This window comes from Eucalyptus grandis, chromosome 4, assembly GCF_016545825.1.
Source record: "Eucalyptus grandis isolate ANBG69807.140 chromosome 4, ASM1654582v1, whole genome shotgun sequence".
Lineage (NCBI taxonomy): Eukaryota > Viridiplantae > Streptophyta > Magnoliopsida > Myrtales > Myrtaceae > Eucalyptus > Eucalyptus grandis.
Window position 1 is genome coordinate 31,547,685 of NC_052615.1, and position 23,336 is coordinate 31,571,020.

General features: G+C 40.2%; 2 protein-coding genes across 2 annotated transcripts; one reads left to right on the top strand and one right to left on the bottom strand.

Moving 5' to 3' along the window:
* The first annotated feature begins 1,860 nt into the window (after positions 1-1,860).
* On the top strand, positions 1,861-4,131 carry LOC104441841 (zinc finger A20 and AN1 domain-containing stress-associated protein 1). Its single transcript, XM_010055087.3, has 3 exons — positions 1,861-2,114; positions 3,123-3,467; positions 3,671-4,131. The coding sequence occupies exons 2-3, from the start codon at positions 3,154-3,156 to the stop codon at positions 3,852-3,854; spliced, it is 498 nt and encodes a 165-aa protein (XP_010053389.2). The 5' UTR covers positions 1,861-2,114; positions 3,123-3,153; the 3' UTR covers positions 3,855-4,131.
* A 4,921-nt stretch (positions 4,132-9,052) lies between these two features.
* LOC104441842 (AT-hook motif nuclear-localized protein 26) lies at positions 9,053-10,876 on the bottom strand. Its single transcript, XM_010055088.3, has 2 exons — positions 9,443-10,876; positions 9,053-9,225 (listed from the first exon to the last, which is right to left on the bottom strand). The coding sequence occupies exon 1, from the start codon at positions 10,364-10,366 to the stop codon at positions 9,455-9,457; it is 912 nt and encodes a 303-aa protein (XP_010053390.1). The 5' UTR covers positions 10,367-10,876; the 3' UTR covers positions 9,053-9,225; positions 9,443-9,454.
* Between the last annotated feature and the right edge of the window lie 12,460 nt (positions 10,877-23,336).

Below are 23,336 nucleotides of genomic sequence, written 5' to 3' on the forward strand. Positions count from 1 at the left end.
GCGCGACGATGGCGATCGGTCGGTCGACTCGTGGATGGACCGAATGGTGTAGGAGACGCACATGTGAGCGTGAGGCAGCGACGGGTCATCGCGAATCAACATCGGAGAAGCCGAAACATGAACTTGATAGTTTGACATCTTTCTGACTTTTGTGATCGGATTTTGTGAATTCTTTACAAAACATAGTACACAGAGTCCTTTTATAGAAACCTGGGTATAATAAGAGAAAATCCGCTTGCAAAATCTTGGCATCAGTCATCGATTCCTAGTAGGCAAAGACTTCATAGTCTTGGTAGGATATTTTGGTATCATAATGTTAATTCGATCGAGTTTTCCAATACTTAGAATAAAGAGAAGGAGAGTTACCACAATACAGAGGTAACTTATTCTTTTAGTTTCATAAAAGATCAAATATGATTGCTTATTGTAACTGCTTCTCTTGTCTTATATCCTTTTATACTGGCAGCTATGTAATTAAGTTTAGAATTTATAGGGATAATTACCAAAAAAAATTATAAAACTATTGTACACCAATTTAGTGCTAAACCCTTTAATTAGGTATTTTTTTTTTATAAAAAAAAAGTTTTGACCATCTGTCAATGTAATCATTATGATTAATTTTAACCGGAATTTGGTAAGCTGAATGCCGGTTGTCCTACGTGACATAGCTTTGGTGTGGACAATTTTCTTGCTTTTTCTAAATTTTTATTTATTTATTTTATTTTATTTTATTTTTTTTCTATTTTTCCCATTAAGGTTTATCGCTATCTAGCAAGCTTACCCTTGTTTACATTTGGACAAGGCAACCTCCCCCTAGGCAAGGTTGGGTGAGGGCCTTGACTCTCACCAATGGCGAGAGCTTCATGGCCTTCGCTTGCAACTAGTGAGGACTTTGTGATGCTCACCCAGTGGCTAGCTAACTTTGATGACCTCGCTGGCCATAGTAAAAAAATAGGAAAGAAAATGAAAGGAAAAAAAATAAAAAAGGAATTTAAAAAAATCGTCCAGGTCAACACGATTGACTCATACCATGCTATGTAAGATAGTTGACGTCCACATTAATGATTTGGTTGAAAGGATTACATGGTAAATTATTAAAATGTTTAGGATTTATAAATTGGTAAAATTAAAAGGTACTCTTTCTTTTCTTTTTCTTTTTTAAGAAAAAATTATTTCAAGATTCCACATTAATAGACTTGATTTAGAGTCTACTAGATTTTGTTTGCGTGGAGATTACACATATATCCACATGAGTTGTCTAACATAATGAAAAGATATCATCTTTATTAACTAACAAAATACTTTAATAGATTATGCAAACAGTTAACAATTCAAAAGGATAGATTGAGATAATAAGTTTTTTAAAAAATTACTCCTCTCGTCATTCCAAAAAAAGATAGCGGAGGACGAAATTTTTCCATGATAACCCTAACAAAGTTCCTTTTTGTTGTAATTTATGCGACTAGTCAACCCCCGATTTTGTCAACGGAAAAGCTCCATTTCAGGCATCATGAGGTCAGCACACTACAGAACCTCCGAGCGCGGGAAACGGGCCCGGTCCAACCACGGCGAGCCCGGTCCAACCTCGACCGGCCGACTGAATGGGTCGAGCAGAGCACGAAGCATTCGAAATTCCTTTCATCTACATCTAAGGACCACAAGAAGCACAGTAATCCCCGTGAAATCTCACTCCGGACCGTCCGATCAGGTCCCGAGAAACGGGACACCCGCAAATCGGACGGACGCCGGTCGGTACGGGAGAAGGAAAACCAACGCGGGCCCCTCGGAAAAAAAGATCGCGCAAACCCGTGGGTGGCGACGGCGGCGGCCGCCTCTTGATTTTCCCCCGTCGAGTCGAGACAGAGAATCCGTCTTCATCTTCAAAGCATCTCTCGCCGAAAGGGAAAAGCTCCAGAGATTCTCTCTTTTTCAGGGCTCCTCTGTATTCCCTTTCTCGCTCTCTCCTCCTTCATCAATCCCCGACTTCCGTTCCTCTCCGTTCCCTGTTCATCCATCTCGTCGAGCCGGCGCCGGCGCCGGCGCAGGGTATGCTTGGAGCTGATCGATCGACGGCCGCGTTCCCACCGTCGGACGAAAGCCGCGAGTATTATTAGGTAATCACGCTCGGGATCCCGATTTTTTTTTTTTTTCCTTTTCTCTAGTTTCCATTCGAGTATCTGGAGCTTTTTCTTTCGAAACTGAAACATGGGGATTAGTTCTTTTTGGAGCGGGTTCTATGTTCAAATCAGCTACTTTTAAATGGATTCTTCACGAAGGTTTAAGGTTAGCTTGAGCTTTGGGCAGTAGTGTTCATGGGCGATTGGTTCTAGAACGATGTTCCCGTCTGGGATTGGACTTGGTCTGAACCGGGAGGCTTCAGGCCGACCGCCGATAGGACCATTATTTTTGGCAAACATTATTTGCGAATAATTTGTGGGACGGTGATTAAAATATTGATGGATTTCTTGACGGACGATTAAAGCGGTATAATATCGGGAACCTAGCTATCAAAAACCGGTTCCTTAAATTTCCTTCTTTTATTTTAGGAACCCTACTCAACTCCCGTGTGAGTTGGTGGCACGATATGATGGACCGGTTGCTCACCCCTAATATTATGTTATTGTTGTTGTTTAGTTTATATTTTCTTGATTACAATTGTCTTTTCTTTTAATAATATACACAAATTCTATAATACATGGACTAAATAGTCCATAGCCCACTTCTGTAGTAGGCGATGTGATATATATACAAATAATTGATTTTCTTCTTATTATAATTATTATTATTTTTTACGTAATGTGCTGGAATAGGTCGTGCGAATCCAAGTAGTTATAGCCTTTCCTTTCTGGGTCCGATTTCACTCCACTCACTGAAATTCTCTCTGCCACTATAAATCACTCCCGACCGGACCGCTATCTTTCCCCCCGACGCATAATCAAATCCATCGCACTGTATTTTTCTGGTTTTCCACCACCGCAATTCTCGAGCGAATCGTGCAAAACCCGGGATTTCAATCGTTCCAGAAGCCCCTCGCAGTTGCACACAACAATCCTTGCGCATCAAGATATTCGCAGAAGCTCTTGAATTTGACGAGCTTCCTCTTCGCTTTGAATCGGAATCAGGCAGGAGTAGAAGGAAGAAGAAGGAAGGAAGATGGGTTCGGAGCGCGACGACAGCGTCCCCGTCACCGAGGCGCGGCTCTGCGCCAACAACTGCGGCTTCTGGGGCAACCCCGCCACCATGGGCCTCTGCTCCAAGTGCTACAAGGACTTGTGCCTCCGGGAGCAGCGTGCCGCAGCCGCCAAGGCCGCCATGGAGAAGTCCCTTGCCCCAGACGCCGCCCCGGCCCCACAAGAAACTTCGACGAGGGCGGCGGCCAGTCCATCGCGGGCCATGCCTGGCGTCGGGGCGTCGAGCTCGGAGTTTCCACCCACGAGTGGCGAGCCGAAGTCGAAGGCCACGAACAGGTACTGTGCTCGGCAGATCGAGGGGGGCTGGTGGGCGATTACCCGCCCCGTTTAAAGTTCAAATTTTTATCATTAGTATTGAGTTGAATTGGTTTTTTCCAAAGAGAATTCATGTCCTTAGAAGGTGCCGATCGTGGATTTCATTAGTCCTTTTGTCGCTCCGGATGATCTGAAATTCTCGTGTCCGTGGCTTGCCCACCTAGGTGCGAGGCGTGCAACAGGAAGGTCGGCCTCACGGGCTTCAACTGCAAGTGCGGGTCCACGTTCTGCGGGGCGCACCGGTACCCGGAGAGCCACCGGTGCGAGTTCAACTTCAAGAAGTCAGGCCAGGACGCGATCGCCAAAGCCAACCCCTTGATCAAGGCGGACAAGGTGGACAAGATCTGAACGGAGGCGGGTTAGTCAATTCGTGGAGATTAAGGGGGCAAGCAGCAATAGTTCTGGGTTTAGAGCAGTGGATTGAATATATTTTTTTTCGCCCCTTCTTGTCTTTTCCTGGTCGATTAGAGGAATTGCTCCTGGAATGTCTGCCTTTATTTCTTGCGTCCTGGAATGATTCCTCTGTTTCCTTCTCTCCAATCCAACTTGGCCCCGCAAGAGCTGTCTATGCTGGTGTTCTGTTCTCTCTGTGAATTGACCAAGAATGAATGGACTCTCTGAAACATATCGTAATGAAAGTAGATTAATCTAGGAACGCAAAATGTTCATGTATCGCTGTTTTGATTCGAGTTTTAGTAATTTAACTTATCCTGCACCAAGCAAAGATAGATATCCTCTGGCACATCGAAAAGAAAGAAATGCCTCTACAAGGGGGCCTTCATCGCCAGCGAAAGAAGGGACTTTAAAATCTCGCTTTTTGATCAAAAGAAGTGACTTTTAGTTTGGTGACCACGCAGCAAACCCGAAAGAAGCATTTTTTGCTTTTCTTCATTGGGCCTAGCCGAAAAGAATATTTCAATTATTTCGGAACAAGTTGAAAGAATATTTCAATTATTTCGGAACAAGTTGCGTGTTCATGGGCAATGCTATCAAATGTGAAAATTAAATGATAAATCTCGATGGACTCGCTAATATCCTATGTTTGTATCTCAGATGATGTTGAGTAGCTATGTGCCTCAAGCCAAGTATTTGGTCGCAGCCCGTACGGCAACGTCAGGGGCAGCCGACAATGCCAGTCGAGCTCGACGCCGGCCTCGACCTTCCGCGCCTTTTCTAGTCTACAGCAGAAAAAGGACTACTGGTGGTGGAGGTTTGGGCTTATGGTTTGAAGAAGTAACTCAAGCCCCGTGGGCTTAATACACAACGCTTTAACTTCTTAGACACTTCCCTGGGCAATTTCCGGGCCTATTCGGAGAGTGCCCTTCTGAGATTTGTGGCCCTTCCACTGGGAAAAATTTGCTATCGCCCAATCTGGGCACTTCCAGAAAAGAGACCTCTCCTCCTTAGATGGAGAACATAGATGTGAAAAAATCTTAACTAACTTACGCGTGTTTTCTTTTGTTTTTTTCGTTTCTCTACAACAAAGTACCCCCTCTTTAGGTGAATAAATTCCGAGCTTAAGATTTGCCTCGTCAGGGATTATGTAAAGGGTACTTTCGCCATAAGCCGTACTGATGTAAGGATTAGGTTAGCACCCATATGTCGAGATCCGGATGAATGATTTAAACAGTCAAGGATGAAAACAGAACCTGATGGAAACACAGTAACTTCCACGAGTTTGACGCGGGGATTGAAGTAGAGCGTTGTTTGCATCCTATTATATGCTCGTCATGGATGTTAGTAACAATAGAGATATAGTCTCGGGCAAATTAATTTGTGAATGATATTTCCAGAATGTCCATGCTAATTTAGTCACGCTGCATCAGGAACATCACTGGCGAATAACCAGGTACAGCTTCGAGGATCCACTAGGCAAATATTTTTAAGTGCTCTATGATGCCTCTGAACTGCTAAATTACTGGCAATGATGGAAATGGAAGCTTTATCTGAAAGCTTACAGATTACAGCATATGAGCCATGCGGGCAAATTGCGCAAATTGCAAATCAATTCATAGAGGAAACCCTAGATGTCAAGGGTCTGCAGCATAACCTAGAATTAAACAAGTCCTATAAATGTTTCCTGTCATAATTAGTTGGGAGAGGTCGTTTACTTCATTGTTACGAAGAGACAAACTTCACCCAACATTAGTCATAAAGTGAGGTTGAACAAGTTCCGTAAGGAATGCTTCCCTTGAATGAACCTTTATATGCCAAAAGAAAAACGCTCGAAGGGTCCTTGTCCTAGTTTTGTTCGCATATGTAACTGCTTACCTGCCAACCTAAGTTGCACAGTCGATGTATAGATAGAATATAGCTTTCATGTTGGATGTTATACTAAAGTGGCTATTACAATGAATGGAAAAGCAAAGCATGGATTAGATGGAAGACGCTTAAATACATGTCATCGCTATTGATAATGACAAAGGATTCAAACGAAAATTTCACTGTCTATTGGATCTATACCATATCTAGCAACAAGAAGATAGTCATTCCTGTAATTTCATGTGTTATTCCGTTTGGCATGTAGATGCGGTTCTACTGTAACCAAGTTGTTTCATAGCTACGTTATAAAGGTAACTTATTTCATTCTTACTACATTTTTTAACACCGTAATAACTCTAAGAAGAAATGGAGCAATTAAAACTGAGCAAATTAGTGAAGTTATGGAGATGCACTGCAGTTTTAAGGTGTTTGACACCTTATAAAAACTCCGATCCTTTTTCATAGTAAGGATTACTACAAAAATGCTGTACCAATCATATAAAAGGATGACATATGCGCAATGTGTCCTTATTCCAAATTTATGTTAAAAATTAGTTTTCACATTGGCTAGGATGCGACAGGTAATTCTAAGAATCCTATCTTTGACAAACCCTACCTTTCACTATCATATGAACGTTGAGTAAAGAAAGGAAGCTTTGAAAACCCTAACTAGTCTAAGAAGTGAGATTTTCATCATGATCTCACTGTTGAAAATAAAACATTGTAGGTGCACAGTCAAAAGTTAGAAACAAAGGGAGAGGATCTATTTCTCCTTTAATGATAGTATAGATATAGATATGAAAAACAGGGTATGGATCTTTTATCTTTCAGAGGATAAATTTACGCCTTGAATTTATCCCCTCAGATGAATAGTTAACATCTCGTCAACCAAATGAAGAATCCAAATTAAGCCACTTCACCAAGAACATCCAGACTTTATCAAAATAGTTTCACATAGTAATGGGAAAAATCACGCACACGCCCGAGCGTGCACATGATAATCCCCCCCTCTCTCACCACGAGTGGCCGCTGAGACAACCATCACCAGCGTGGTTGCTACAGATCGACCAATGACCTCAGATCCATGGTCGTCCATGCCTTTGATTAGTAGTTTTATGGAGCTAAGCCCGAGGTAATAGCGTCGATCTAGTTGAGTCAAACGCAAGTTGAATAGGTGGAGATATACATTTGAGGTTCAAGAAGCTGCAAAAGAGGTGTCAAGCCAGTCTAACTTATGAAGAATGCATCATGATTGTTCACAGGGGGCTAAATTTCATTTTTCAAGAGAAATTGGAAGGGCACTACTTTTATGACATGTTCCTATAAGCCTTCTAAATTGGTCCCAGCAGAAAACACATTTCAATTCTTTGATCGAGCTGAGATTTTTATTCTTACTTAGAGAGAGAGAGAGAGAGAGAGAGAGAGAGAGAGAGAGAGATAGATGAGGTGACGATGCTTCGGTGACCAAAGGTGGGAAGAAGAAGAAGAAGAAGAAGAAGAGTATCTCAACCCTTCAAACCACTCATTCCAATGTTTAAATCATGTACATATTATCCACAAATATAGAGGTACCTTTTCCATATAAGAGGAAGATGATCCACAAAAAAATCACTTCCACGAAGAAGAAGAAGAAGAAGAAGAAGAGTATCTCACCCTTCAAATCACTCCTCATTCCGGTGTGTTAATCATGTACAGATTATCCACAAAGAAGAAGAAGGAGGAGGAGTATCTCAATGCGTAAATATTCTAATGTTTCAAATCGCTCATTCTAATTTGTGGATCATGTACAGATTATCCACGAATTAATCATTGTCGTGAAGAAAAAGAAGAAGAGTATCTCAACCCTTCAAATCACTCATTCTGATGTGTTAATCATGTACAAATTATCCACAAAGAAGAAGGAGGAGAAGTATCTCAACCCTTCAAAATTCTGATGTTTCAAATCACTCATTATGATGTGTTAATGATATATAGGTTATTCACGAATTTAGAGGTACCTTTTCCATATAAGAAATAGATAATCCACAAAAAGAATCACCGTGGCAAGCTAAAAGAAAATTTTAATAAATGCACCCTTGCCAAACTCTAAGTATTAGCCATGAAAGACAACATTTCCTACTGATCGCTTGGACATGAGGAACAGAAATGAAAACAAAAAATATTTTAACTAATTCGAATATGAGCAATATTAAGGATGCAAAGATGTCTACTGAATTTAACATACCAAATGATATATCAAATTTTCCCTGCTTGAGTTTAGACAAATAACACTCATGTACAAATCGATTTGCTTCATTATCTACCCAATTAAACTTAAACATAAGTTTAATTAACCAAACGAGTAAATGATCCTTGGTCTCTAGCCTCCAGCATTCATGTTTGGGTAAACATTGTTTCAAAATTCAAAGCGCCAGTTAAAATTCTCAAATCCCAGGGATTCCATCAGAAGATAAAACAAAGGTGGGAGAAGCAAGAAGGGGGAGACAAAACAGGTGGGTACACAAGAAAGGAACAGTCTCGATTCAGAGTGGGGACAAGATAGATCTTGGCATGGGTCAAAATGCATGCAGTTTCAGTCAAAGGAATGAACAAAAAGATGAAAACTGGCATGCCTTCCATGTAAGGGAGAGAAAGGGGATGGTAATTGTGGCGGTTTTATGGAAGTGCTGTTGTGGTTTGCCTCGTAAAGGTGCTAGTTCAGTGAAGTGCACGTGTAGACCAGTTCATGTCCAACTTCACTACATAACCCTAGAGTTGAGAGAGAGAGAGGGTTGAGAGAGAGAGAGATAAGCTCTTTCTCTCCCCAAGAATAAGGAACACCATGCGCAAATGCATATGCCTCTTTGCCTCACTCCTGAATAGCATGCCAGCCTCAATGAAACTGCAAAAGGCCACTTTAAATGAACTGCCTTGACCTTCTCAACTTATCTCAATCGAAGCAACACTCGCACACTCACACATAAATTCATGAACTATTTATCTCTCCTATTATCACCCCATAATTAATGACCCCAGATGGGCCCCCTTTTATCCTCCTAGATGTTCTCAAAATCAATACGTGAAGTAACAAAAATGAAAAAAAAAAAAAAAAAAAAGACCCAATGAAAATAATAAAGCTTAAGGTCGGAGAAATTTGCATCTTTGTTTTCATGAAGATGGATGACCAACAACACACACCCCATTGTAAAATAACGTGAAATTCAAACATTAATATTTCTGGAGAAGAGCACTCTCTAAGAAGAAGGTTAAACCATCAGGAGAGATAAGATGTTTGAAACTCGAAAGGAACAAAATATAAATTGTCAAATTGATCGGCACATTCAGCAGTACAAATTCTATCAAATCCAAGTTCCTCATATCCTACAATTCAAGAGCAACATCAACGGAAGATTTCACACAAGTCGCCTCACCACCCAATTTACATGGTTCTTCACATCAAACCCAATCAGTCCTAGGCCTAGTCAGGAAAAATGAGAAATGAAATCAGCTAGTTGATTGAAGAAGACAGAAAACCTAAAATTCATTCAAGGTAAAATAAAACCACAGATTACTTCCACTAGTAGCTACAGAAGATCCGGCTACCTCCTAGCAAGCTTCAATGTGCTCATGAGAGAAAGACAGAGAGAGAGAGAGAGAGAAAGAGAGATTAAAATTAAAAGAGAAAGGAGCATAACTGAAATTTTGCACTAGTAAGGCGGTCTAGCTCCAGACCAGTAAGCTTCGGACGGCATTTGTATCGAGTTGAGGAGATTTGGAGGCAACCCGTGAAATAGCCCCGCGTTGTTCGGATCTCCCAAGAGCTGCGGTGGCGGCTGCTGCTGCTGCTGCGGTGTCTGCCCTCCGACACCGCTGCCTGGGGACCCCATGCTCCCTCCTTGGACTTGAATTCCCGCATCATCCTCCTCCAGAGGGAGCCTCTCATACGCAGCATTGCTAAATGAGGCTGCCATGATCACGACGGGCCCCGAGGCGATGAGTGTCCCCACGACGCTCCCCCCAACCACCTGCCCTTGCCCGCCAGCCAAGTATATGGTCAGCCCCGAGGCCGCAGGTGGTGCTGGAGGTGGCAGGAACGAGCCAGCTAGGGATAGGATTTCGAACCGGCCGTGCAGAGTCACGATCGCACCAGGCGAGGCCGGTTGCCTCAGGGTGACGTTGGTGACAGTCCCGCTTCCACTCATTATGCACACCCCCCTCTGCCTCCGCCTCGCAAAGGTGGCAACGCTCTCGACGATGTCGCAACCATCTGCGATCTCCATAACATGGGTGCGGAGTGCGTTGGCGCTGTCCCGGGTGATTATGATCGGGGGCTTCGGCTTGTTCTTGGATCCAGCCGGCCTCCCTCGGGGCCTCCTTGTGATCTCTCCCTCTCCGCCTTGATCGCCCAGCAGTTGGTCCTTGCCAAATTCACCGCCCTTAGGGTTGTTGTCACCGTTGCTTTCGTCGCGCTCCCGCTTTAGGGAGCCGCTGCCGCCGCTCCTCTCGTCCTCGGAGCTTGGCGGATGGTGCAGGAACTGGTGCTGCTGTTGTTGGAGCTGGAAGTCTCTGGTGTGAAAGGGTGGTGGAAGGGAGTGACCATGAGCAGAAGCTGGATCCATCAGTTCTTTGTTACATACACAAAATCAGGCAAATTGCAACGAGAGAGAGAAAGAGAGAGAGAAGCGAGAGGTTTTTTTCAAAAAGAGACGAAGATAGTGGAGAAGAAAGGGGGGGACAAAAGCAAAAATAAGGAGACTTCGTTCTTGGGTGTTTTCTGCTCCCTTTTTCCTAGGGGGGGAGCTTTCCCTTTCTCGCTTCCTTTTCGATGTTGCTCTTTTCCCTTACTATGTAATGATGGCCTTTGAGAAGAAAAGGAAGAAGGAGAAGAAGAGGAAGATGATGATGATGAGTTGGGTTTCGGCTGTCAATTGTAGCTAAAGTACGCTTGAGCTGAATTCTCCATGCTTGAGGTGTATCTGAGTTTCTTTGAGAGAGAGAGAGAAGAGTGGGGGATTTTTTTTTTTAGGTTGGAGAGATTGAGGAGACAGGGAGATGAAGGAGAGGACATGAAAGATTTAGGTTGTCATGTTTTGTAAGTATTAGGGAATGGAGAGGGGGGATGTTACAGTTTAAGGTTTAGAGCTATAGCTCTAGGTCGATGAGGGCAGAGACTCGAGAGAAAATAAAAATGGAGATTGGTGGGGCCTTTGGAGTTTTGGTAAGACTCCGCTTGCGAGTGGGCGGTGGGTGGGCCCCACTTTTCTCTCTCTTCTCTCTCTCTCTCTTCTCTTTTGTCTCCTCCGGCGCTCCACGTTCTCTCCCCCTCCCGTATTTAAATCGGTCGTATTGAGAACCTAGTTTGAAATTTTGAGCATGTACCGAGTTGAGATTAAGGCTGTTAACACAAGATCAATAACATTATCCGCTCGAGCTTGAGCATGATCTGAGCTTGAACTCCGATCATCACTTGCATCGTGAGTCAAGTGGAGTTATGCTTGTGTATAGGGAACACCTCTCTAGGTCCAAATTAAGCGTAACAAAGCAAAGATCAATTGAGTTTGTGTTGTCAATTCAACACGAGCTCTACCAAATTCTCACGAAATTTTTGCCCTCAATTCATCTCACTATTTCACTCCACCCCATCACATCGTTATTAATCCTTTTAACAATTCAAACATCAAAAGATAACAAAGCTTTGAAATTTAAATGTGAGGCCCGGTAACGGCAAAAATTACTTAACATAACGGCCATATCACGTGTTGCCCATGAAAGTCCACGAACTTTCAAACAATTTAAAAGCGGAAAATTCCATTGTTGCGAAACACAATGACTTATCACAATAGGACATTGACAGCATGACTAATAGATCATTCAATCGACTATATGTGTGTTGAGCTTTAGTTGAGTGGAGAATTCGATGTCATTTTTGTTTCTACTTCTCTTAGGCTTTGAAGATCAGATTAAGCGAAGCTGAAGAAAGCAAACAGGCATAAAGCACATAAAAAAGAATCAGATTTGCATGTTCTAAACCTAAATTCCATGTAGGCTTGACAGCTTACACGACACGAGCTAACGGAATTCAATGAGAGAATTTCATTAACAAAAGCATCAAGCCTATGTTAAATTATTTTTAATACCTACTTTTGGTCAAACCATTGGCTACAAAGAACCGGAAAAAAGAAAGAATAGTAGCTGGCCCATCTCATTTAAATTGGTGACTGCCAAAATGGCATCGTAGAGAGAGATAGAGAGAGATATTAATATGTCTTAAAATGAGCAACTTGCACCCAATGAGTCTGCAAAATTTATCTTCGAATACTAAATGTTTAACGTCATGGTCCACACGCACCTACGGGCGCGACACGTGTCTCCTCCCCCGCTTCTTACGGGTCTAGTCTTGCTCAGCTTTTTATATGGGAGCTGCCGTTCGATTTTTTCCCTTTTTTTTCTCTGTCTGGTCCTTCGTTCATTTGATCATGATGCATCGGTACACTTAGCGATTTATTTCTCCTTTTTTCTATCTTTGCAGCATCAAACGAATCGGTCGTACGAAGATCTTTTTCGACAAGGAACAGAGAGAGCAACGTCAAAGATTTTTAAAAAGTACAGTGGGCACGAGCCGTGCGTTCATGAATCTGTGAATTTGAAGTGGAAACTGACGGGAAAAGACTAATGAGAATGCTCCAAATAAAGACAACAGAGCTATGCCACAGCACTAGGGACCTTTCCTTTTCTGTCCAAGCATTATATTCAACACATATACATATCATTTATGGACAGAAAAGACCCGATGGAGTCGGTCCCATATGCTATTTGTGCCCGACTATATATGTCTGCGAAGAACCTATTGCCCCACGGAGACCATCCTTTGGCCTTAGCACTTGGGTACTAGATATTCTCGTTCTATCGCAAAACCTTTGGAAGTGGCAAGCTACGGGGCGACCCCATCCTAGATCATAAGCATCAGGCCACGTTAGTCAGGACTTAATCGTGCAAAACGAGTACCCCGTGACATTCGTTAGCTCAGCGAGGACGAAACTTGGGTTTGAAAAGCCAGACACGTTCTAAAATGAAGAGCTTATCCTGTGTAAGCGCTGTAAAAGGTGACTTAGCTGTAAAATGCGACTTGGCAAAAGAGCGTGTGTTTTACCGCAAAAGGATGATGCACGATGCCAAGGCCAAAAGGGCCGCAGGGTTTTGACCGGCGCCATTCACTCAGTAGTCACTCCACGGTGTTGGGGGAGGCGTGGGAGACGCTGACACCGGCACGCACACGCACGAAAGGGAGACGAAAGGGAGGAGGGGCCACGAGCTCTCCTCTTCCCCCCTCCCCGCCCCTTCCCTCTTTCCCAAAGATGCTCTTTGTCCCCCTCCTCCATTTTCCCATATCTCATAGGTTCTCGGATATTATACTTTTGGAAAATAGATAATCTATTACTTATATCGCACCCCCCAAAACCTAATGGTCAATCAATGTATGACCCCCCTCTATTTTCTGCCCTTTTCTCAAACCCTAGTTTTCTCTACTCTAGCTGTTCGAACCCAAAACAAGGGAAAAAGATCTGCAAAATCGAGATCGATGGTGAGCACGAGATAAGGATTGATAAGAAGACCGGCAGTGCTTTCTTTTGATAGGCCGTTTGCCCTAAAAACTCAACAACACACAGCTGAAGCACTGGAGTATAACCAAGAGGTGGCCGCTTAACTCATGTAATCAATCCAAAGTCCCAGAAAAACTGATAAACGACAAAACCCGACGAGCGTCCCCGCACGCTCCCCCACCACAACACCCCACCCGGCGCCGGGGGCCATGTGTGGATAAGAATCATTAAGACCAAGTCAAGGCTTTCCACCTCGGAGCATCGATCCAAGTTGGCTGGTGCTGTTGTTGATGCTGCTGCTGCAGCCTTTTTTTCTCATTTTCTTTCTTTCTCTTTCTTCTAAGAATAATGATCGTCCATTCTCTCTCGTCCACCTTTTAGCGTTTGTCTTTCTTGTGTCTTCAATGTGTGTCTTCAATGCAGATTTAGCTATCCGAATAAAGTTATCATCGTCTAAAGTGTGCTAAAAAGTCGCAGTCTCAAACCACCCCCACCCCCTCCTTAGGGTTTATACACAAGGACACATCTTTGCGGAGAAAGCACCTACCTACTTTCCTGAAAATAGGTATCCATCGCCGAAGTACATGTTTTTTTTAATTAGTCATCATTGACATGTCTCATACGGTTACTAGAGTGAAGTAATAACTTTTCACCGCTTCGGTAGAGCGTCTGGGACAAGAAAAACAAGGGCCAATTTCTAGTTTTCTTGGGACGAAATCTCTCAATTCTTTGAGATGAAATCTCAACTATGCAGACAAATGATGTAGGATCACTTCGTTCAATCCTCGCTACTTGATAGCGCAGCTGTTTCTTTGGAAAAATTATGAAAGGTTAATTAATTTTCACATGCTGTCATATGTCTTCATTGCCAGATATAACATGAATCACGACATGTTCTATCATGTTTTGAACTGAAGTACTTAGAAAAGTAGGTGAATATGAATAAAAGAATATTATAATAAACAGGACAAACAAGGAGTCAATGCACGATTGATTCAATCTCAAGCCTCCCATGACAAGGTCCTCTCTTGTATTGTCTTTTCTTCCGTCCCAATCCTTAATTATTATTATTTTTTTAAATTTAGCTTCATCCATCATTTAATTGCATTAGCGATCTAAAAATAAAAGAATCTATTGTCAAATCCAAAACCCAATCCAAACTCAAATTGATTCTTTCCACTAACAAAACTCGATACGACCAACATGAGATTTGATCTATCGTTGTTTCCTAAAAGAAAGTGGACCTTCTCTCATAACTATGGTCATTAATTTTGCATTTTTCTTGCCTCCTCTTAAAAAAAGAAGAGTTAGAAATATAGAGAGCACCGCATTCACATGTCATGATTAGCACACAATGTCCGGAAACAAGGACAATGGACACGGCCGATTGTTGCTGTAGTTTGACTTCAAGTTTATAAAATTTTGTTCATCTCAATTATGGTTAGGTGGTGATGAGTGCATGAATAGTCCAAGGAAATTTCGTTGAAAGTCGGAGGTGGGCCATTTCAAATTAGGGCACAGCCAATCATGCATTGATCCCTACTTTGTCTCTTTTGAAAGTACAAAACTCTGAATGGTACATAAGATATATAATTATTAAGCTTTTTCGTGAGAGCGAAGTTCTTGAATGTGACCGGTCCTCCAAAAGTCACCCAAAAGTCCAATTTGGCTTTTCACATGATCGAAATTGCAGGATTAGTTGAGCTTCTTGTGATAGAATTACTAAGTAAGATAATGGCCATCATTATGTAGAGGGAATAGGGAAAAAATAAACTCCGGCTTAATTCTGTTATCTACTTCAATAAGGTCATCTTTACTGAGACACTTTTCTGGGTGATTAAGTATGCTGTTTTCTATGAACAAATCGTGAAAGAACGAAAGCACAAAATAATTAAAGAATCTGCCTCACTTTGGACAAACCCAGTTGCTTGCAATATGCCATAGACCAAACTACCCTGAGTTTATGCGATTGCAACATGTTTATGTTAGCAACGGAAGCCCTAGCTCAAGAATTTTGTTATCTTATGGCAATTCAATATAGTAAGAGAGAGCCTACCCAAAAAGGTAGCTGACAATGATTTTACCTTGTTGATTGTGAGTACTAAAACTTCGTTCAAAACACATATCACTTTTCTATTGGGTCTCAATGGGATTGAAATTCATATAATCTCCCTCCATCTCACAATTTAAATTTCTGGATAGACTTTCTCACAAGTTATACTAGATTTGGTATAGACTGCTGCCTCGTAATCTTGCTTTCTCAGCTTGAGGCAGCATCAGAGTTAGATGACGATGAAGTTAAGGAAACTATGGAAGGATAATTATATAGGCCAATCAATCTCTTAATCCATATCTCTCAGTTTTTTTTGGTCAGTCATATCTCTCAGTTCAAATATTGTCTTTCTGAAGGGTTTTATTATTATAAGAATCAAGTGATATATGAGACACCTTTAGAATATTAGACTAAATTCCACCTTTCGTGACCCGATAAAAAGTGAAGGTGCACACATGGATGTGAGTAGATTTACGATGAGTGCAACTTTCTCGTTAATTGAACTTACAAAAGAACGTCAAGCAGTAATTGAACTCGATCATCAGGAATTGTGAAAAGAGATCCAACAAACTTTTAAAATTTAAAAGACCCTAAAAACTCAGAAACCATAACAGCTTGGCTGTTGGCGACACATTCATATTTTATGTCATACATATTATTCAACTCCCATTCAATTAAATGCAAATATATATCCATCAGCATCACACCTGATAAAAACAATCATATCTTTAGGCAAAGTCCATGAAGAGAGAGAGCGTGATTTATTAATTGAGGAGCAAGAAGGGGCTAAACCCTGTTGATTAATTAATTGAAGCCCCATGTGAAAGGCACCTAAACAGCCCTCGAATCTCGCTATGTCTTGGCATGTTTCTGCTCCCTATCTTTGCGGGTCCAAAGCATGCATTTAGATCTCTCTCTCTCTCTCTCTCTCTCTCTCTCTCTGCGCGATGTAGCCTTCTTGATCTCTGTCACGGTAAGGGAAGATCGCCCTTGCACATGTGGGTCAATTAATGGTGATGCCTAGATTAGTGCAAAGTTTTTGGATTAGATGCTAAGCAACAGTTCATTAAAATTTAAAAGTAATAAGTGATATAAGTTCCCACGTGATTGATGGTTATGGCTTTTGGAATCTTTTTCCGGCGCATCTTCCCTTCACCAGCTGTTTATGCCTTTGAGTTCAACCCTAGCATGCCACCGATACCAGCATCATCGTTTTAGGGTTGAAAGCCTCCTTTTGCTCTGGAAACAAAACAAAGTTCCTTCTTCTTTATTTGTGGAAAAGCGATAGTTTACACATCAAGGGCATATAGAGGTTCTTCGGAAACAAGCCCAATGCCTTGTCTATGCTAGAGGGGATCATGTAGAGTTTGCTGATCAAAAACGGCAAAAAGAGGAAGGAAAATAAGAACGGAAGGGAAGAGGCGGGCGATTCGCAGTCTAATCTTTTGATCCCTCGCTTGAACAAACATCGAAAGTTGCGTGCCCGATTGATCCAATTTCCAGAAAATAGGTCTCATTCTATTGTCTGGTTTGTCTTCGACAAGATTACTATTTTAAGATGACCTGAATTTAACCACTTGCAATAATCAGGGGTCAAAGACAGCATGAGCTCGTTGCTTGTTTAGGTATCAAGAAACCCAAGTCAATTCCAATGTCTTGCCATCAAAAGGGGTAACCCAATTTCTTCCTCAAGACAGTTCTTTACCCAGAATTTCTGTCCGTACTATGAACCCTATTTTAGTATCACCGAAACTTTACAAGTTCAAGGAATTAATATAATCACGACCCATGATTAAAAGAGTTCACTTGTTGGCCAAAAGTTGCATGCTCCCTTTTAAAATAAAACATAGTTCAACAATTTCTTTTTGTCATTTGATGTTCTTGAATTCTGCTCCAAGATTTGATAGAGTCACGAACGGAAAAATTTATGCAAAAAAAGGAACAACGCGACAGTTCGTGTCTTAAACTAGCAAAGGGATTTTATTAGTCAACAAGACTGTGAAATTGAATATTTGATTGGGATTATTTCATGTGTCGTGCTTAATTTAGTCACCTTTTGTTTGGTGATGTACGGCACCAACATTTGAGGAAGGAAAGAATTCGCTTAGGTTAAATTTATTAAATTGAACTGCGTCTCAATCAAAAGCTGCATATATAAAAATTACATGACACCCCCAAAAGAACATCATCTGTCCCCAAGGTCACTGCCCTCTTTTAAAAAAAATAAAAATAAGCATATATGTTAAACTAGATTACCAGCACTTGGAGTTGAAAATAGGTGAATATATAGGCAAATATTAAATGAATTAATTAAGTAGATGAATTTCCAGGAAAAAATCAAATCTGGGATTACCTTATATATGATCCCTTTTAATTGGAAAAAGTGTACTGATGTCGGACATTGCCCTAAAATACATAACCTGATCTCCGCACATAACTAGAATACTTTTGGTCAAGGCTAGTCATGTTTATGTCAAAATTGTACGGACTAGCTATATGCGATTAACAAGCGGTTCATGTTTCAGACTAATCTATTTAACCCAACATTGACTGTATGCAATCTACTTAAATAGATGTATCACTAATATTTATCTTTTCGTAGATCACCAGCTACACGAGATGTCATTACCAATTTCGTGTTCGTTGTTGCACTTTATTTGAGTTATTTTTGGCCTCCTCTCCCAGTCGAATCCAGTGAGAAAGCCCTAAAAATTACTAGACAAGAGTTATAAATTGAACTCCTGATCAGAAGGCACTAGATTATTTGAGCAAGAGTTCTGGCAGATTTTCTTTTGTTTTCAACCTTTTTTCTTGATTGGTTGGTCCTATCACAAATTGCTCTCGAATGGGCTATACTACTTGCTGGGCCTGATCCAGAAAATTCCTCTCCGGTCTCATGTTATCGTACGTGGCCCAACCTTTATTTTATAGACCTATTAGGAGGGAGGAAAGTACGTAGCTATCCCTCAACTCCATTAGAATCCTCACAGATAAAGAACGTATTTTACATGATGATTATACCACATGACAGTGACAGTGTGATGGCCGCCAATCGTTGATACCCGCATACTATGAATCGCGTTTTACTTTGCATCATGTATGTTGTGCATCTCGCTTTTATTTGGTTTATCATATCACGCGTCATATAATGTAACCATTTCATATAATACCTCATTCTCCTCGTAGATAAGTGCCAAAGAGAAAATCGCGGCAACATCTTTCTCCTTTAGAAGAAGAGAGGTTAAGTGTTGTAAGATGGGATTTGATGGTACAAGTTTGATATTTTTGTAATATGATCCGAGTAGATTGTTTATTATTTAATTAACAGTATTTCTTTAGATTTTATTTCAAAAGGAGGAGGAGGAGGAGGTATAATTCCATATTGTTAAGTTTTCTTAATATCGAATTTGTATTGATCTTCTAGGCCTGTTTTGATATCTTGTTTTGTCTTTTCTCTAAAGATTCAAACACCAGACCATAAGGTGAATTGAGGGTGAAAAATGATTCCTACTCTTATAAAGGATCTAAATGTTAGTCTCTTTTTGGATGACCTTTTTGCAATAGACCCTTAACATTCAATACACCATACAATGTCCCTCTTAGTATGATGAATTTCGGCAAAATCCATAAAATTCATGCTACACGCATTGATACACGATAGAAATTCACAAAGCATATTTTTCCACCCGCTAATTTATGGAACTTATGCTTCCATAATTTAGAAAATTATTATTTGTACAAATCTCACTAACCTGATCCCCAAGTCAAAAAATGAACTCAATTGATTTCAGTGTTACTTCCTTATATATTAGTGATTGCTTTATACTTAAAACTAGAGAGAGATACGTAAGACATTTCTTCACGTAGATATCAATCGTACCTAATGATTGTCTATTTATTGAGCTTTTGGTTGTTTCTTTTGAGGTCCAGCCTCATGGGTCACCAAGCACTAATCATTACCATCATCATTGACTAGACAAAGTGTAGAGGTACACCTTTGATCCCACTTCTTTCTGCAAGACCCACTAAAGAAGGGGAAAGGAAAGAATATTCTTTCTAATTTCACGCAAAAAGGGTCAAATCGAATTCGTACAAAATCTTAACGTATGGTCAGGAATTAAGGCATTCTAAAAGATGTGGTTACTGGGTGCTAACAAAATCTTATCCGCAGATAATAGAGGAGCATTTGATTGCTTCATTGAATGTTGGTAGCTATGGAGCATAATGGAGTGCAAGGATTGGACTCGTCCGTGTGTCTCTCTCCCCCAATATCTGCTCGCCATCTTCTACCACACAATCCCAACTTCATTTCCCAAAGAAGAGGGAAGTAAGTGATAAATGTATGCTAAGTTCCGATAGGTCGATCAATCGGCAAAACAATTGAAATCATGCGTCTCAAAAAGTGTGTGGTCTTAAAAAAGTTAAAAGGAAGGGATTTCTTGCAAATCTCCTACACCCAACATGGGTCGAACTCATACGCTAGTTCAAGCTGGTGATCAAAAAAGTTGGCTCATGACACACCATTCAACTAGTCGGATAATACTTTTGTAAGATATATTCTTATAGACTTATTAAACTTAGGGAATGACAGGAATGGTTACAGTACAATACACATTTTCCTAATTGACTTTGAGGCTCAATATATGTGTCTTCGCCTTCTTGTTCTTATGCGCCTAAGTGCCTATGAGTTACCATCCAGGTATTGGCCTAATCAGTATACCGATTGAGAAGTATTCATATTTTTTTTTTCTCTTTTTAAGGCCTAATTCCCTTTGAAAACATCAATTTTATATAGGGTTCTAATTTTAGCCCAAATTTTTTTTTTTTTTTTGGTCTTTAGGAAACCACAAACTTTGGCTTGCATCCCAATTCTTAGCCTAACTTTAGATAGGGCCCCAATTCTAGCCTATATTTTTTGTCATCTCATAAAAAAGTATCAACTTTTAGTCAATTCCTATGTATGGCTTTAGTCAAGTTTCCACTCAATAATGCCACTAAAAATTCAATATGTCATTCCACATGTTCTTTGCGGAAACTTGACGGAGGTAAGATTTAGATGCTGACTGAAATTTGGCATTTTTTATGAAACAAAAAAACAAAGTTTGGGTCAAAGTTGGATATGAGCTAAACTTAATGCTTTTTTATGAGATTAAAAAAAAAAGATCTAGTTAGAATTGAGATCCGACCTAAACTTTGTGCTTTTATATGACACCAAAAAAAAGGTTTCAAACTGAAATTTTTTACCCTTTTTTTAGTATGGGTCTCATTAATAAGTGCGTTCAGGACACTTGTTAATCACATATAACAAAGAAATAGATTCATTGTCAATACATTTATCCTACATAATACAAGGCAAATAGTTTGAAAATGACGTTTTTTTTTTTTAAAAAAAATCTTGGATGACTAGTAAGTGCCTTGAGGGCACTAGGTTATGTGTTATTGCGTTCGTGAGTCATGATTGTCATGGAACATATCACATTATGGATTTTAATATCACCGTCAATCTAGATTAATCCAGAGTATTGGATAATTCGGATTATTGCTCAATTAGCTAATCTTTTTATGATTCGATTCGTAGTAAAACCATTGCCCCCTTTAGGAATGATAATGATTCCTAGGTTCTCTTTCTCAATCTTATTTTTCTTGTACCTAGTTAGCTTTAGATTCGCAGGTTGGGGGAATACATAACGAGGTAGATTGAACCCAATATTCATAGGAATCGAGTAGTTCCATGTCATCTTAATACCTAATTTTCCCAACTCAGAATAAATGCCGATAGATGCGCACTCATTGTCTAAATGTTTCGGAATCTCTTATATGCCTGTGGCACTCTTGCTGCCAAATATTTTACGTGTGTATGAAATGCACATCTTTCAAAAAAAATAAAACATTTTAAATAGAATTTCTGCAGCACCTCTAAATAAAGGGGCATCACATGCATAGATAATATCTTCATAAGTGGCTCAATCAATGAGAGATACACAACCGGAATAATCAGGAGTAAACGATCTCGTTCACACCTTATGAATAATCTATATCACTAGCAATCCAAGCAAATATTATCCTAACAACGTGTGCCGACTAGCTTCGAACTAGTATGCTTCAAAGGTTTCTAGAAAAATTAACATGTTGGGTATCCTTTAACATGAAATGTCTCCTCAATTGACCGTATAATTGACCAAATCTTACATGCATTTCCCTCTCTGAAGTTCAGACAAGACATGATAAAAGAGACAGCACACTCGAATTGGAATTATGGGCAGATATGCTTGCTTTACATCGTGGGATGGGGCCAAAAAAGCAAAGTGCTCGTGCATATATATTAAAGAAAGCAAAAGGGATTGAATAATTTGATCCGTGAGTGCATCTTTTTCATTTGACATTTCTGTCTCGATGCTCTAAAGAGCTTTAAGGTGCACTAATTCCGTGGTCCACAGATCAATGAGATAATAAATCCGTGTCCATTTACTTAATTATTTGATTATTTATTGGTTCTTGAAATTACTAAGCTGCTAATTAATTGCTTAATTTCGAATCTTTTAATCTTCTTTTTAGGTGACAAATGAAGGGGTACTTGGAGTGATTCTTTGATACTTTTTGTAAGGAATGATTCTTAGACAAATAGTTTGGTACCTTGCATATTCGCCTAACGAGCGATTCCTGTATACTTTCGGTTCAAAATGATTTTTCATAATCCAATTATACATAATAAACACTTGTGTTGAGGCACGTACCAAGTGAAATTGAAAAGATTTTTCGAGGTGCTATCATGTTAGTAATGGTTGGATAAAGCTCAACATTGATGGGGCCTCTAAAGACAACCCGGGTCTAGCTTCAACAGGTGAACTTCTCCGCGATGAGTTAGGCAATTGGCTTGTAGGTTTTTCCCAACATGCAGGAGTACCCTTCATTAAAAGCTAAACTTCCAATTGACAATCTCTTTGGCCATTCCCTAAATTCGTATGGTGGTGGATTCGCAAGCAACAATTACATTACTTTGAAAACCAACTATCTCTCGCCATTTTGGCGATATCCTCTTCTTTCGAACTTGGAAATCATTGAAATACTTCCAATGAGTCATAATCATTCATACTTTTAGAAAGAACATTCGTGTGCAGATTGTTGGCAAATTGGATCATCTAGTCTTGCAAACTTTAGCATTAGATAGGCCACTGAAAAGTTTAATTCCTCTATTGGTAGGAGATCAATCTTAGTTTAAGTTTTGTTAGGCAAGTATTAATGTAATAATCAAGCTTTTCCCCTTTTATAATAATAAATAAATAAAAACGAAATTTTGCAATCTGCATGGGAAAAGATACATTATTTACGTCAACGTGGAACCATCAAAATGTATGTGAAGAAAGTTCCAAATTTTGACTCAATGCTCACTTGTTTCAACTGCAAATTTTCTCCCAAACTCACTCTATCATATCAAACCATTGATATCCTTCGTACTGGGAAAGATAATAAAAAGACTCCTAAATTAACTGTACATACATCAATTTAATCTTGAACTTTTCAATTGTATCAATAGAATCATAGATCTTTTGATGATTCATTAATATAGTCATTCGGCCAATTTTGATTTAAAATAATTGATGCTGACAATTTTTACAATTTTATTTTTATTCTTTTTCTTTTTTTACAATTGATTTAAAATAATTGATTCATTAATATTGTATCAATAAAATCATAAATCAATTTCCTTCTTCTTCTTCTTCTTCTTCTTCTTTTTTACACAGTTCAAGATTGGCGAGCTTGCTAACCGACCCTCACCCGCCATAAGCAAGGGCACCCTCACCTACCCTTACCTACTCTCAGTGAGGGCATCATGGCCCTCACCCAGAGCTCATTGTGGCCAATGAGGGTTAACCAACAACCTCACTGGCTCATAGTTGGGAGAAAAAATTTAAAAATTTGTACACGCGAATGCTG

What these genes read in the sequence shown, in the direction of transcription:
- LOC104441841 (XM_010055087.3), top strand. Translation starts at nt 3,154, where the DNA reads ATGGGTTCGGAGCGCGACGACAGCGTCCCCGTCACCGAGGCGCGGCTC. An exon ending in AAGTCGAAGGCCACGAACAG is followed by an intron (nt 3,468 to 3,670) that starts GTACTGTGCTCG and finishes TTGCCCACCTAG; the next exon opens with GTGCGAGGCGTGCAACAGGA.
- LOC104441842 (XM_010055088.3), bottom strand. Translation starts at nt 10,366, where the DNA reads ATGGATCCAGCTTCTGCTCATGGTCACTCCCTTCCACCACCCTTTCAC.